Source organism: Oxyura jamaicensis, chromosome 7, assembly GCF_011077185.1.
Source record: "Oxyura jamaicensis isolate SHBP4307 breed ruddy duck chromosome 7, BPBGC_Ojam_1.0, whole genome shotgun sequence".
NCBI classification, from domain to species: Eukaryota; Metazoa; Chordata; class Aves; order Anseriformes; family Anatidae; genus Oxyura; species Oxyura jamaicensis.
Genome location: NC_048899.1, coordinates 25,856,727 through 25,872,875, shown reverse-complemented (window position 1 = coordinate 25,872,875; position 16,149 = coordinate 25,856,727). Strand labels below are relative to the sequence as shown.

Genomic DNA, 16,149 nt, shown 5'->3' with positions numbered 1-16,149 from the left:
TACAAAACCCCGCGGAGCAGATGCTCCACAATTTGCTGCTGCCAGCAGCCATGTTCACTGTATTCTCTTGGCCCATACAATGTACCTGGAATATTTGAACTTACTCTAAATATAACACAATATCTGCTTGTATTTGCAGAAACCCTACGTCTGTAAAATCCCTGGCTGCACAAAGAGGTACACAGACCCTAGTTCCCTCAGGAAACACGTCAAGACCGTACATGGGCCTGATGCCCACGTCACGAAGAAGCAGCGCAATGACGTTCACCCAAGGCCACCTCCTCTCAAGGAAAATGGGGACAATGAGGCAAGCGCCAAGCAAAGCAGCAAGGTTTCAGAGGAGAGCCCCGAGGCCAACAGCACCACGAGGAGCATGGAGGATTGCTTACAAGTCAAAACGATAAAAACAGAGAATTCTGTGGTAAGAGCAGTTGCTCTTGGCAGAAATCACATGGGCCCTAATTTCTCCAATGCAATGGGGGCATGAAGCGTTTGCATGCGATTTACCTCTGCCCACAGTTGCCCTTCACCTGCCAACACCCAAGAGATCAAGTCCAGAGATGAGACTGCAGGTCAGGGCCCAGTGCAGTACATTTTGCACCTTCCTACCCAGCATCACAAATTCCCACCCTTGGAGTCACGGGGACCACATGATGCCTGGTACCAAGCTTGGCCTGCCTTTGCTGTGCACATGGGTAAAACATGGCAGTATCACAGAGTTATGGTCAAATAAGCTTTACCCTCCTCTCCAGTTTAAACTGAGCAAAAGCCATAGGACACAGATCTATGAATGTGTCTTGAAGCAGAAGTCCATCCCTTTTCTCTTCATTCTCCTCCCCACCCTCTTCCCTGTTTTTCTTTCCAGGCTGCAGCACAATTTTGTTGGCACATGCTGTTGTGGCCTGATGTTGTGGTCTGCTGAAGCTGATAGGAATATAAGTAGCTGTTTTATTTTTGCTGGGTATCTTGAAGTTAAGTTCTTCAGGCTTGTTCACCACACAGAGAAAGCCCAGAATCAGTGGAGTTGACGGGAGACTCTTGAGATCATCTGGTCCAACCCCCTGCTCAAGAAGGCTCAGCCAGAGGAGTATACTCAGCTCAGGAGTATACAAGTTCACTGCAGGACCCCCAGCTGCCAGAGAAAATTGTTGTGGGATGACAGGATGGGGAAGTTGTGCCAGGAATAAACAAGTGAGCTAGAACGAATAGTCTTTCTGTGGCCCACAGAGTATGGGCTTGCAGTCAACCATGATCATGCTTTACAGCCCCTTGAGTTGCCACTAGCAGAAACAAAGACAATCTAACAGCCTTCTGGTCATTACAGCAGCTCCACAGTAGGCAGTATCATAGTCAATGGTGCTAACAAAGTATGTACAGTGATGGGCCCAAATGCATTCAAGGCTCTTCCAGCCTATGCAGGGAGCCCACCTGCTCCTCAGCACACTGCTGCTGGTGAAGGAGAAGGGGCAATGAACACATGGGATCACTTCTAGCTCTTATAATTATCTTCACCTTCATAAACAGGGTTCTGATGTCCTGTACCAGCTCAGAGTGGGGCATGGTATGGGCTGGGTATGGCAGAAATGGCCTTCACTTGTGCAGGAGTGTGTAAATATAGTCCCCAAACTTCTTGCTGTAGCTGAAAAAAACTTTGAGCTCCAAAATACATTTTCTTGATTTGATTCCAAGCTAAAAGATTGTTATTCCAATCAAACAACATGCCCTGAAGGTACAAAGATTGTCTGGAGAAGGCTAAGGGATGTGCCTTTGGACAAATTAGTAATGAGCTTCATGTTTCAGTTAGGAAGGAGTTGAGTATTTTCACATCCAAGTTGTCTCTTACTGACTAAAGGAACAGTGTTACCTTACTGACACTCAGCACCGGGTTATAAAAACGGACTGTGAGAACCACTGGACAGAATGACCTCTCTCCAGTACTCTTCCTCTGTGTGTTTCTTTTTTCATTATGAAAACATGGACACAAAACTGGTTCCCCACCCGGTTTCTCCTGAAGGTGTGAGCTTGTTTTCCCAGCTCTGCGCTCCCAGGGCTGCAGCCAAGGCGTCTCACTGGCAGCAGGGTCCATAGGCTGGATGTTTCTCTATGCTCTCCCTGTCCAATGCTTTACTCATGTGTATTTAACAGGCAGCACCTGACCTGGAGGGCTCACTTCCATCTCCTCTTTCCTGGTTAGGGTCAGGGTGGTGGGAGGGGTGAGATGCTTCACTGGTTCCCATCGCTCCAAGGCCCCTTGTTTTGACCCAGCTTTGGGTCTAGTCCCAGACCTACAGAGACTGGTGGGAAGTCTCTCGCAGGGGTTTTTATCTAGGCCTACAAACTGAAAAGGTGCTTGTAAGAAAGACGGAGAGAGGCATTTTACCAAGGCCTGTAGCGATAGGACAAGCGGTAATGGTTTTAAACTCAGAGAGGGTAGATTTAGATTAGATGTTAGGAAGATGTTAGGAGGGTGGCGAGGCACTGGAACAGATTTCCCAGTGAAATTGTTGATGCCCTATTCCTGGAGGTGTTCAAGGCAAGATTGGGTGAGCCTTCAGCAACCTGGTCTGGTGGGAGGTGTCCCTGCCCATGGCAGGGGGGGTGGACTAGAAGATCCTTAGAAGTCTCTTCCAGCCCAAACCATTCTCTAAGTCTGTGGCAGGGAAGGCAGGGTATGGGAGGAGGAGATGCTTGAGATTTGTGTTGTATTCTGCATTCCCCTCTTCCTCCTTTTACTAACATGGTCTTTACTGTCAATGCTGTCTTTTGTCCTAACAACCTGTTCTTTGTTCCCACTTACCTTTCCCTACTCTACCTTCCTAAGGACAGTCGGTACTAAGGTGAGCAAAGAAATCCTTTGTATTAAAATTGCCGCATAAGGCATGGTCTCCAGCAGACCTCCTGTCTCCAACAAGCCCCACAGGGAGGGGGTGGAGGGGTGTGGACCACAGCAATGGGGAGGGACAGGGGATATTTGCTCAAGGGTGAAAAGGGGAGGGCATAATGCTTGGGGACTCCCCCTGTCACGTTGTTCTCAGCATCACAACTCCCATTAAATCATGGGATCGCAATCTCTGTCATCCCGACTGAAGGGCTGTGAGGCCATCAGAGCCAGTCAGCCCTGCCTATGAGGGCTACTACAGGGCAAAATAAAACATCACCTGCACTCCCGCCTTGGCCTGGGGCAAAGCATGTTGCCTTTTCAGCACTCCCATTTTCTGACAGTTGCTGGAGCATGGGCCTCGAGCAGAGAAGCCAGGCATCCTGTCGGGCAGCAGCAACTGCTGCCTCAGAGCAAGTTCAGACTATTTAGTGTCTGCTGCAAATAAACTCCTCAGTGTGAAATGCAATTTCTAATGTAAATAAAATAAGCATTTATGCTGCTTATCTCTTATCTGCAAGTGGGAGTTTGCAAACGGTAAACCAGGTTTTTACCTGGCTGGGAAGTTTGTCAGCTAGCGTAATTATATGTTAGGGTATTTTAAAGACAGAAATACATTGTGTCTGAAATACTTAGGCCTTGATCCTGTGTTAGATAAGCCAGTGCTTGCTGCAACATACCTTGCACAACCAGGTAGTGTGCTGCTTTTCTTGAAAAAGCATCTGTCCCTTCATTGTTTGGTGGAACATCATTTGGTTCCTCTCTGCACCTGGGACAGGGCCAAACATGGAGCCCACTGGAGATGTTGGGCTCCTGGTTTCTTTCCACGTGTCCAACTCCTCCTCTTTTCCTTCCCCAAGATGTGTCAGTCCAGTCCTGGTGGCCAGTCGTCATGCAGCAGTGAACCGTCGCCCCTTGGCAGCACCAACAACAATGACAGTGGAGTAGAAATGAACATGCACAGCGGGGGAAGTCTGGGAGATCTGACGGCGTTGGATGACAACGCTCCTGTTGTGGACTCAACGGTCTCATCTGGTAATTCGACAGTCAGCCTGCAGCTAAGGAAACACATGACGACGATGCAACGACTTGAACAGCTCAAGAAAGAGAAACTCAAGACAGTTAAGGATTCCTGCTCATGGGTGAGCCCAGCTCCACAAGCCAGAAACACCAAGCTGCCTCCCATCTCAGGAAACGGTAAGCTGTGGGCCTGGGCCTTGTCCTGTAGCAACCCTCCACAGCTTGTCTCAGGTCTCATAACTAAGCGTCTGCCCTGAGAGAGGATAATTTCTTACGGCCTCTGAGTCAGTCCTTGCTGATAGAGAAGTCAGGTAAAACGGAGAGCTTGGGTGGAAACACAGCCATCTGGTTATGTGCAATAGAAATCCAGACTGCACAGCTATGAAGGGAGGCGAAGGTCTCTTGTTCCTGGGCTTGTCCAGAACCCAACTGCAGGTGTCCTCAGCATCACAGTGGAAGCCAAAAGCCTGCTTGGATTTGCTCCAGAAGTAACAGTTCCCCAAGGGCTGATGTGCCTCCTGGGAGACTGCTGGAGCATAGCAGCAATACAGCCAAGCCCTCCATCCCAGGTCTTGCTCCAGCAGGCCTTCTGTCACTTCAAGGGCTCATGGCTATTCCGTACAGCTTCACATACTAGTTTTCCACAGACTCGGGGGCTTCCTGGTTGAGGTGTCTCTATGATCCCTTTGTGATCCTCTAATTTCTATGACACTGTTCACACTAGTCCTACTTTTTTTTTTTTTTTTTTTCCCACTAAGAAAAGCTCATGTGGAGGGACTTCCTCTGCAACAGAGCACCAGTGGGGGGTACACATTGCAAATACTCTGCACCAGGGATAACTCGTCTTCTCTCCCCAGACTTCTTGCTCTTTGTGCATAAACACAGAGCTGTAGATGAAGCTTTGAATTCGCTAGCAGCAAATGAAATTCACTATCATTCCTATAAAATGTTGGGGGGTGGCTTACTGTGTCTCTGTTTCAGCACCTAGAAAATTACCAAGCAGAATTTCTCAGTTAACTAAACCTCTTCCTTCCCCACAACCTTTCTCTCAGGCTCTGTTCTAGAAAATAGCGGTGGTTCTTCTGCTACACTGCCTAATCCAAGAATAATGGAGCTGTCTGTCAATGAGGTTACGATGCTGAACCAACTCAATGAGCGCCGTGATAGTACGACAAGCACCATCAGCTCTGCCTACACTGTGAGCCGCAGATCATCAGGGATTTCCCCGTACTTCTCCAGCCGCCGCTCCAGTGAGGCTTCGCAGCTCGGGCACCGTCCCAATAACACGAGCTCTGCCGACTCCTATGACCCGATTTCAACTGACGCTTCCCGTCGGTCAAGCGAGGCGAGCCAGTGCAGCGGGATGCCGGGTCTGCTAAACCTCACGCCAGCTCAGCACTACAGGCTGAAAGCCAAGTACGCTGCTGCTACAGGGGGCCCTCCTCCAACTCCCCTGCCGAACATGGAGAGGATGACCCTGAAGAACAGGATCTCACTAATGGACGGGCCAGAGCCCACCTTGCCCTCTATCCGCCTCCCACCAGGCCCCAGGCGTTGCAGCGATGGCAACACCTATGGCTACACATCGGCCACAGCATTTCCCCATGAGGTGCCAGGCAACTGCACAAGACGGGCGAGTGACCCAGTGAGGAGACCTGCTGGGGACCCTCAGGCCCTCCCGCGAGTTCAACGCTTCAACAGCACCAACAGCATGAACCCCTTCCATCCTCCACACCCCGCAGACAGGAGGAATTTCAGCCTCCAGAGCTACGGGCGCCCCGATGGGAGCCTCCCCCGGCACACCTATTCACCCCGGCCGCTGAGCATCAGCGAAAACATCGCCATGGAAGCCATGTCTGGGGAGGCGGAGGCACCTGTTGGAGACGACGACATTATGCTGCCAGATGACGTGGTGCAGTACATCAAGTCTCAGAACAACGGGACGGCGGCTGAGAGCACTTCCATGGGCTACGGCAACGAGATGCAGAACTTCCAGGGAGGTGGGAAGCTGCAGCCCCCGGCCTTTCCTGGCCAGCGCAGGATGGCGGTGGCTGAGGCGAGCATGAGCCATTTGGGGCCCATGATGGCAGAGTGTCCCATGAGCTTTGACGCTTCTTCAGACATGAATAAAAATAACATGCCTGTCCAGTGGAATGAAGTCAGCTCGGGTACGGTTGATATGATGTCCAATCAGTTGAAGCAGCAGTTTTCGCAAGGGAACTTAGCAGTGGTGCAGCAGAAGCAGAACTTTGGTCAGTACCAGAACTACAACCAGCAGCAGATGCAGCTACCAGAGAACAGTATGAATGTATCACAGCAGAGCTTTATGCAAAGAAATGTGGGCATGGACGGTCAGAGGCTAAACTGTATGCAGCTGCGGCAGCAGCCGATGAGCCTAGGCCCCGGTATAAACCCTGATCTGGGCTCGCACACAGGGTATAACCAACCTCATCAGATGCTGAGCCCCAGTGCAATCAGCAGCAACCCAAATCAGATCTCTCCTTCTTGTAGCAGCATGGCAGCAAAGCCCGGACCCCACCTCCACCCTCAGCAAATGGACATGGCAACCGACCCTTCGTTAATGGTCAGCAGCAACAGCGAGCGCACAATGCTGAACCAGGTCATGCACGAACCGAGTCAGCAGAACTACTCATCTCAGCAGACCCACCTGAACTTCCCCATGGCTCAAGAGGCCTTCCACCAGCCCATCATGCCCTCCAACCAGACCAGCTACGAGCCCCAGCAGAGCATGATGGGCTCAGCGGCACAGCCGTATGCAGCCGGCATGGTCCAGCCTCGTCCCCCACCCGAGCCAAGCCCAGGCAGCAGAGCCCGCGGCCTCCGCACCGTGCAGCAGCTGGGCTACATGAGAACTCCCCACCCTCCAAACACCATGAGCCCGGGCCAGGAGGCGGCAGAGGCTGTGCACAAAAGAACTGGCGACATGTTGCCCGCGCTGGCCCAGCAGTGTGCGGATGGCACGAGGGAAAACAATTTGATGTACTATTACGGCCAGATCCACATGTATGAACAAAACAGCAGCTTTGATAATCAGGCGGACTGCAGGGTCAGACAGCAGCAGTGCGCGCTGAACGGCAAGCCGGCTGCGCTGCCTTCCCCAGGCGCGAACCAGGTGTCCAGCACGGTGGACTCGCAAGGTCTTGAGCCACCCCAAATAGATTTTGATGCCATCATGGACGATGGGGACCACTCGAGCCTGATGTCAGGAACCCTGAGCCCCAGCATCCTGCAGAACCTCTCCCAGAACTCCTCTCGCCTGACGACTCCACGAAACTCTCTGACAATGCCCACCATTCCCACGGGAATAAGCAATATGGCAATAGGCGATATGAGCTCCATGCTGACCACGCTGGCGGAAGAGAGTAAATTTCTCAACATGATGTCCTAACAGTAAAGCACAAGGCCTGAGCGCTATCCAAGGGGTCTGTGTGAAGCAGTTTTATGAATGTGCTTTTGAAAAATAATCTGTTTCAATAGAGTAGATTTTTTTTGATAAGTATTAAATACATTAAAGGGATTCAAAGTAAAATAATTTTTAAAGTCTGTACAGAGTTATGTAAACTACATCCAGGCAGTTCAGCACCACAAGGGTGCACCTCTAGTATTATTTTTGGCTTGGTTTCCCAGAGCACTGAACAGTATTGCCACCAAGCTAGGAGACTGCATGAGCATGGCTCAAGACGAAACCCTCCCTCCTTGGCAGCCCTGTAGATAGCGCTCCCTGTCATTTTCCATTTGCAAAAATTCAATTTTCAACCCGCCCCAAAAAGAAACAGGAGGACGTGGGTTTGATCAGAATAAAAGCCATACTATGTACTCTGCTCTCATGAGAGCGGTGTTTAGTTAAGTCTCCAAACAAGCCCTCTGGCAGCAGTATTGTTTTATACCATAAATACCTTTGTACCTTGCAAAGAGCATCGATTCCAAATGGCTTCTCAGCAAAGTGCCTTACCATGCTTTCATGTTAAATAGCCAAGGCCTCTCTTCCTTTAAAAATCAAATATAGTGTATTGCCAGAAGCGTATATAAAATGTACATTTATAAAAACATAGTGGTGTTTCTGAGAAAACATTGGAAAGACACATTGATGAGACACTTGAAAGCTGAATGCACACTTTGATCAGATGTGTTTACAACGCGGTTTATATCAAGTGCAGAGTGGAGCACAGGCCTGGGAACAGCAATCACTGGGAAATAATCCCCCGTGGCAGGACGGCTGCAGTGTGCAGAGTGACACACGTGCATACCTGTGCGCCCTCTGAGCGGCAGCGGCGCGGCACGGGGACTGTCTGCGGGGGCCCTGAATATCTTTTTAATGTCAGATTTCTGAAGTATGCATTACCATATCCCTCTGCAGCTTTGCAACAGCTTCGCTTTCTTTTGGGTTTTCCAAGCTAAGGTGCTTGTATAGAAAAGTGATAGCGATGGAGAGTGGTTTTGATTGTTTCAGCCCAGTCTGCACTGTGGCAGCGCTGTGGGAGCTGGTTTGTCTGGCCAGGGTTCACTTACTGCATGCAGGGTTCTGCCCGGGCTCCATGTACACACCTGGCACGTGACTGCACTAACGGGAGGCCAAGCATGAGCTAATAAACCCTGCCCGGCAAGGAGGCTTGTTGGCAGGGACCCAGTGCTGCATTAATGTGTCCCACCACTTTGGTCAGTATGAAAAGAGCTGCTATATCCAAAAAGTATACCCTGGACAACCCACAAACTGCTCTTTGTACCCAGGCTGGTTCAGTTCAGTGCTGCACCTGCAGTCTGCAGTGTAGGCAAGCATCTGGATAGTCTCAAAACAGGTATTTGAATCAAAATAGTGGCTCTGTCTGTGAGTATCCTGCAAAACATACTTGGGAAAGAGATGGGAGGAGCAGGGCCTCCCAAAGCCAAATCCTCCACCAAAATACAACTGCTTATAGTAACGATAAGCTGTTTCCAAGGCCAGGCTCACCTGGCACTGAAGTCAATCCTAGTTGCATTATTTATTTTGTTGTCATTAGACAGAAGGGTAGAAGTGGTGGGGTGCATGTACTTGAGCAGGAAGACTTGTTTAACTTCTGACTGCTCTCACAGCACCGAATACTTTGTGCTCTGTTTGTTGAAGGAAAGGGAAAAAGTGTGACATCCTCCCCAGGTTCTCACAGCTTGACCAAACACATCTTCAGGGCCTCGGCCTCTCCTTCCCATCTCCCCTCTCCTCTCCACACTGATGCGATGTTCTCACTTGCATCTGACTCTGTCTCCTGTGTTGGATAGGGGCAGCTCTGCAGCGGTGCTCTTTGGTGTCCTAACGTCCCTGCTTTCCTTTTGCACAAGCTGTTGTGTCAGGCTCACTGACCAGGAGCTGCTGTGAAATGCCACGTGTTACCTCCAGGCAAACTAAGCAGTATTTCATACCCCAGCAGCCACGGTTGGCAGTGCTGGGTTGGCTCAGCTGGCGCAGGGAGGCACTGCTCAGCATCCTGCGATCTCACCCGTCCTCATCCCAAATGCAAAGGGTGTGCGCAGGATGCTCTCACCCCTGGCCTTCACACCTCGAGCCCCCGTGACTCCACTGATGTCCTGGGGCCGTGAGGACAGGAAGGCAAAGCAAGGTGCCTGGCTGTTTATTTGTGTCTCCCATGAAAGGTGTATGTAAAGGGATTGTTTTATAGTCCGCTGTACATATTCTCCTGCAGTTACTGACCTTGCCCTTGCCTTTGCATTTATGAAAAGAGGGCAGTACGTATTTTAGGATGTTGTATGTTTTCCTGGACGCTTGGAGTGCAACTGGGCATCCCTTGTGCTGAGATGGATCAGGCCTTTGTGTGTCCTTTGACTGCTAATATGATGTTTTCAACAGCTGCACAGGGCAATGGTGGCTACTGAGTCCCTCTTCACAGATAACTCATTTGCAAAAGATCAAACGCAAAAGCAAAACCAAATCTCCAATGACTTGAGATTTCTCAGACTTTCCAGTGGTGGTCTTCCTTCATTTACTGAAATAGTATTATAATAACCATTCCAGCACTGTATATATTATGTATAGAAGACATAAGACATAATAAGAAGACATTACTAAAAGTACGGTAGGTGAATTGTTCTGTCAAATTTATATCTTAAGAACATTTTTAGCTGTTTTCTACATCATAAGAACAGAGGTAACATGCTGAAACTGTATATAAACCTTTTGTACATTAAAAAGTAATTTTTTTCATAATTCCTTGTGCCTGTTGTTACTGCCTTTTATTGATAATGGTGGTTGGCATTGGTCTGGCATTGCCACACCGACACAGTCAGATGGACTCGGGTGGTGCCTAGGAATGGGTGGTGAGGAGATGAATGGGCCTGGTGTGTGAGCCACTGCAAGATGCTGCCTGGGTTCAGATCAGTAAAGCCATGATGAGCCATGACAATGACTAGTTGAAATTTGGGTTTGGAGTAAGGAAAAAATAATTTGTCCACTATGTATGTGATGGGAAACGACCTGGTAAGCAACAGATTTCTTAGTCATGATCCAGTTAGAGCCTGGTCTGGCCCATTGATCAGAAGCTTTCCTTTAACTGCAGCAAGAGTTAGCTCAGCCACTTGAGAGACTGATTTTCAATTTGATTTCATAGATGTGGGTGGATGTGGACTGGGCAAGACCTTTAGGGGAAGTTGGGGAGGCTGTTCATAGATGAGCATTATGGGCACAGCAATGAGTTTCAAATAAAGTCAGCTGTTAAGCAAAGTAGTTGGTGTGTGAATCAGCCATGGCACTTTGTGCACATCAACCTGAAGCTTCAGGCGACTGAAGGGATGTCCTTATTTTGCTTCAGGCAGGACCCCTGCTGAGCTGATCAGTAGAATCAGGTAAGTCTGGGACAAATCCTCATCCCGTCATCTGGATTCCCTCATAATCAGCAGCAAGAAATGGACATGCCCTAAAACACAATTAATCTTTCCTGTTTTAGACACGTAGGACGGGGTGGATTGTCCTCTGGAAGGCATCTGTCATCCTCGTCATTTATTGCAGGATGAGGTGAATCCCATGCTCTTGTGACTCTTGCACCAGTCTCATCAGTCTGAGGTTGAGCCAGGGAACAAGATGTTGATTAACGTGTTAATGATCCTGTTAGTCTGCAAATCCATTGGATAAATATCACACCCTTCTGTACTGTCCAAGAACTACACAAATAACATTTTTTAAAATGCAGTAATATTATTAAAGGGAAATAGTTCAGAGCTTTTCTATTGACAAAAGTCTTTGGAGACTCAGATCAGCTCCTACTGCTTTTCTACTTCAAACACTGAAAGTGAGTCTCTAATCTAGATCAAATGCCACTTCTAGGCAGTATTTCACTTTAGAGTATGATCAGGGCACACCTCTCCCTGTGTAAGAACATCTTTATTACTTAAACTGGGTCAATATTTCCTAGGAATACACCCGAGGTCATGTACCAGCATACACTTTTTTACTGCCCAGCCATCCTGGAATCAACAGAGATGGAAAGGCTCATTTGTCCAGCTGTAAGAAGGTAATAAACCTTCTGCAACAACTGGTGTTTGTAAGCCAGACCCTTGGAATTTATATAACTGTGAGAACATCGTAATATTCAATTAATCCTCTTTTTAATTGATCATCTCCCTTATGAAAATGAAACATCCTAACAGGGCTGATTCTGACTCTCTGGTGAGTGTGTTACTTCACTCCACTCCCAAAACCATTGAAGGCACAGGAGGAGTAAGATCCCATTCTGGGTAAGACCATCACATCTCTTTGAAATTGCACTAATATCAAAAGTTTTCCTGGAGGGGAGAAAAAGTCCATAAAAGCTACTGTTGGTGGACCTGATTGCACTTACTGAGTACGGAGTCATTCCAATGGCTCTTTATTGCAGTGGTCTCAGTAGGGATGACATAGGAGCTCTTGTTCTTTACGAGCTGTTGGATCTACTTGGAAGAGCATACATGTTGTAAATAAATGGTGTGGTTTATATTATTGGAAGGACAATTTATAACCAACCAAGGCCTCTTGCAGACAGCTATTTAACTTGTAAGTAAAATGACCTAACACTTAAGAAATTTAGAAGCTACAAAACAACCTATGTTGTGGCCAACATACTTATTTCTCACCCTTGATTTATGCTTCATGTAAAACTTGAAATGGCTATATTAAATATGTTTGCTGTAAAAATAAAATTAAAAAAAAAAAAAAAAAAAAAAGGCAAAGTGATGCTTTCACACACGCTGAAGGTTTGTGACTACTGGAGCTTACTCCTATTACTCCTATTACACTAACACCTGTGATTCATTGCACTGGTCCCTTGCCCTCCCTATTTCCATTTTCCCCACGCTGGCCTGTCAGGCAGATATGTAGGGGGCACAGTGGCCTGCCTGCTGTCAACTTTGAAAGAGCTGCAGCACTCAACAACAGTGCACTTGCTGGAAATGTCTCTAAGTATCAATGTCTTACTGAAAAGCAAACTCTGTGGCCACTACTCCCAAGGGTCCTGTGAACAGTGTTCTCCATCAGAGAGGCCATTTTACAACTGTATCTCTATGATAATTTGTGTGGTGTTATCACCAAGGAGCAACAGACATGGCAAGAAACACCAAAAGGCAGCTCCTGCATCAGGAAACAGAGCGTGGAGCTATATAAATCTTTGGTCTGGTCTTAACTCTTACTAAGTACAGCCCAGAGGACTCTTCAGAAAGAGAGGACTTTTAAGGAAGGACTCAGAGCAGAACCTTGGTCTGACGCTCTGAACAATTTTCTAAAAGAGTCTCACTCTCCCATTCCTTTTCCCTTTTCCTGCCCCTTTCCCTTTCTCCCTCCCTTGACTATACAAAAAGACTACAGCTAAAGACAACCTTCGCATACACCTCCCTTTCCCCCATCCACTGTGCCTTCTCTGTTCCTCTCCAGGAAGGACCCCAGAGCACTCACCCATACAGACACCCTCTCTGTCAGTGTTTGACAGACAGACAGTTGCCTTTTTTTACTCAGGAGCACGAGGAACAGCTTTCCTGACACCTGCAGAGGGAATTGTGCAGGAGAGGAGCACATACTGCACAGCTGGATGTTGGCGAGAGCACAGGTTTGTGCTACAGCATGGTAGTGGTTAAAATAGATCAAATTAAATGAGGAGAGCAGCCGGGAAGGAAGAAAAAGTCATGGCAAAACAGGGATAATGTTTTTTCATGGCATTCTGTCTCCCAGTGTTTTTCTCACTTCCAAAATGTTGGAGGCCATGCGGAGTTACTGGCCATGACAAAAGGAAAACAAGGAAGCAAAGTTTAGACATATTTGTGGGTGTGAGATCCAGTTTTGAAGACAATTTTACATCTGTAGAGCTTTACATTAAGGGCTTTGGGGAACAAAAGCACTAATGTGGGCTCTGTTACCCCCCATGCCCACTACTCGGGTGACTGGCCGTGTTGGCAGCCACCGCCAGGCCAGGCGGCGAGGCTGGGGGCACAGGCCCCATCCGGCAGCTGGGGGGCTCCAGCCAGCCAGGCAGGTGGCAGTGCCATGGCCGTGACGGCGACCGAGGGCACGGCTGGGGCTGATTCACTGCAGGCTCAGAGAGGCGAAGCAGGCCCGGGCCTGGAGTCTGTAGGTGGCCGGCCCCACCCTTTGGCAACGCCAGCCTCCTGCCCTTGGCTGCAGACCTCGGAGCAAAGGCGCTCCCGGCCCCAGCGGCTCGGCCAAGCTGCAGGAAACACACGTGCTTCTCAGTTTCTGCCCAGTGTTATTGCATAGCAGCAAGCTGATAATCTCCAGGTGGCTTTATTGGCCCCATTTCCCTGCTGGCAATGCGGCCCTCCACAAGGGTACCTGTCTGCTGCACTTACCCAGCTATCTGGCATCCGAGCAAAGTGTCTCAGCTGACTGAAAAGTGATGTGTTAACTTTTTTTTTTTTCTTGAGGAAAATGTCTTGATGCAAATCATTTAACCTCCGTGTCACTCATCAATAATGACAATAAGTGAAATTCGATCGCGTTACATGAAGTGCACAGAGGATTAAACATCACTCCAGGCACACTGAAAGTGGGCGGCATTACTCTATCTGGGAGATCTTAAGGAGGGGGCGAGAAAACGGGTTTTGCTATGCAGGCCAAGAGGCTGCACCCATCTAACACCAGCACCCACTGAGGAGGGTGCTCCCAGTGACGATCCTCATCGCAGGCCAGCGACTTTCCCTCGTTAGCAGCCATCCAGGAGCCAAACAGGTCTCACCTCGCTCGAGGAACACTCAGGAAATGATCACCTGTCTTAGCAATGTCTGGAGACTTGTCAGTGAGAATGAAAAATGTTTAAGGGGAAAAAAACTGGGGCTGAGCCAGGTGAATGTTTCTACTTAATTGGAAAAAAAAAAAAAAAAAAGAAAAGAAAAAAAAATCCCAGCATTTCCATCACTAACTGGAATAAGTGGGAGCATTTTGAACAGATCAGCAGTGGTCTAGGTGTTGAAAGCACCAATGAGACCTAAGTATTTGAGAAGACTTCTCTCAGAGATGAAAGCCAGCTTTGTGGCCACTGAACACTTCCAGAAAAATGGACTGTAAATGCACAAATTAAAAGGTAAATTTAAAATCTGATCCGACTTATAAACACTTTCCAAAATTCAACACATACCAACAGTGCATTAATGAGTTTAGCCTAAAAACCTTCCAAATCTAAATCTTGGATTTAGAAGAGCACGAGGCTGAGACATGACTTCCAAGTAGTCTTGTAAAAGTGATATCAAAAGGATTTTCAGCTAAAATATTATCATTACATTTTTTCTTCAACATTTTAGCTGTCATTTACTTAAAAAAAAAAAAAAAATAGGATGTAGAGAGCTGGGTTTGACTTCATCATAGGTGAATCAGTACCAGAAAAAGTCATGTCTCAAGGGGCCCATGAGGAGCTGTTTTCCGCCCCTGCTCTTCCTATGAAGTTCTTCCACTTGTCTGAAGTTGGGACCAAACAGACCTCACAAAAGAAAAAGGTGCATAATAAAGTCAGGGAATGAGAGCCATTTAGATTAGTAACATCCTTTCTTATAACAGGAAAAACACATTGTTAGTTCTGTTTAAAATTATTCCAGCTAACACACAAAGTACTGTACTTTGTTATGATTAGATTAGCTAAGGTAAAACACCTTTCCCAGCCCTCATTTCAGTGCTGACATGAGACACCTCGGGCAAAGTGCTGGCCCAGATGATTCAGCAAGGCTCAGAAATGGTTCACTTGGTAATGCAAATGGTGAACAAAGGGAGCCTTTTCTCCCCTCAGACTAAAATCCATAGATGGACAGGAGGTTTATTTATTTAAAGATATTTCAAACTTCTTGACTACTATTCAAAAGGCATCTGCTGTTTCTTGAATGAAAATAAATGCAGAACCATCAGAGGGCTATAATTGTAAACTTGGTCTTGTGCATGTGCATCACTGCTCTCTATTAGGCTGAATGAAAACCACTCGAATTAGAAAACACAATTCTCGAATAAACCCAACTGGGTACCACACTGAAGGAGACTGGCTTCTGGCATAAGTAGCACAAGCAGGTCCCAGCATAATTTATCTTGCTAGGTAGGTAACCACAGGACCACACTAGGAGTATTTGTGACTACAAGTCTAAACAATTAAGCCAGAAAGGGTCTTGAGGTCAGGCTTAATCTGTGTGTTTCTTTTGGTAGTGGTGGTTTGTTTTCTGTTAAGACACTGAGTTTTGAGCCTACCATTTCTCATAGCCACAGAAAACACAGAGATCTGGCACTAACAGGCAAAACTAGCCAAGAGGTGGAAATGACACCCAAGAAACATCTCACTGACCTCATGGAAGAGTGTGAACTGATCCTGTCCTCAGGGGGCTTTTTGCTGAAGGCAGATGAGCACAGAAGTTTAGTAGAGCTCGAGATGAGGCCATGTTCCACTTTAACTAAATGTTACCAGGAATATACAAACCAGAATGCTCCTGTAGACAAGCAGCAGAGAGATGCTGCTCTGGCATTACAAGAGGAGGACAAGCCACAGGGCCCCTCTCATCACAACTGCCCTATGTTCCTTGGGCTTCAGGCATGTTTCCCCTGGAGAGGGCATGACACTTTTTTAAAAAAAAAAAATAAATAAAAATAAAAATAAAATTAAAAAAAAAAAACTGATGCTCACCCGTTGCTGCTGCCAAGGCCGGCATGTGGCTACCCATTGTAGGCTTGTGCTAAAAGACACAGGGCTGAGCTGGTCAAAGTGACACAGCCAAGGTGCTTTCTATTGAAAATG

At 47.6% G+C, this 16,149-nt stretch overlaps 1 protein-coding gene across 5 annotated transcripts in view; it reads left to right on the top strand.

The window, feature by feature from the left end:
- GLI2 (GLI family zinc finger 2) overlaps positions 1–10,115 on the top strand; it is a 192,290-nt gene extending 182,175 nt beyond the window's left edge. For all 5 annotated transcript variants that reach the window (XM_035331955.1, XM_035331957.1, XM_035331954.1 and 2 more), the window contains exons 12-14: positions 140–421; positions 3,739–4,075; positions 4,951–10,115. In XM_035331955.1, the coding sequence (XP_035187846.1) occupies positions 140–421; positions 3,739–4,075; positions 4,951–7,307 (2,976 nt within the window). In that variant the 3' untranslated portion in view covers positions 7,308–10,115. The remainder of the gene's footprint in view (positions 1–139; positions 422–3,738; positions 4,076–4,950) is intronic.
- The last annotated feature ends 6,034 nt before the right edge of the window (positions 10,116–16,149 follow it).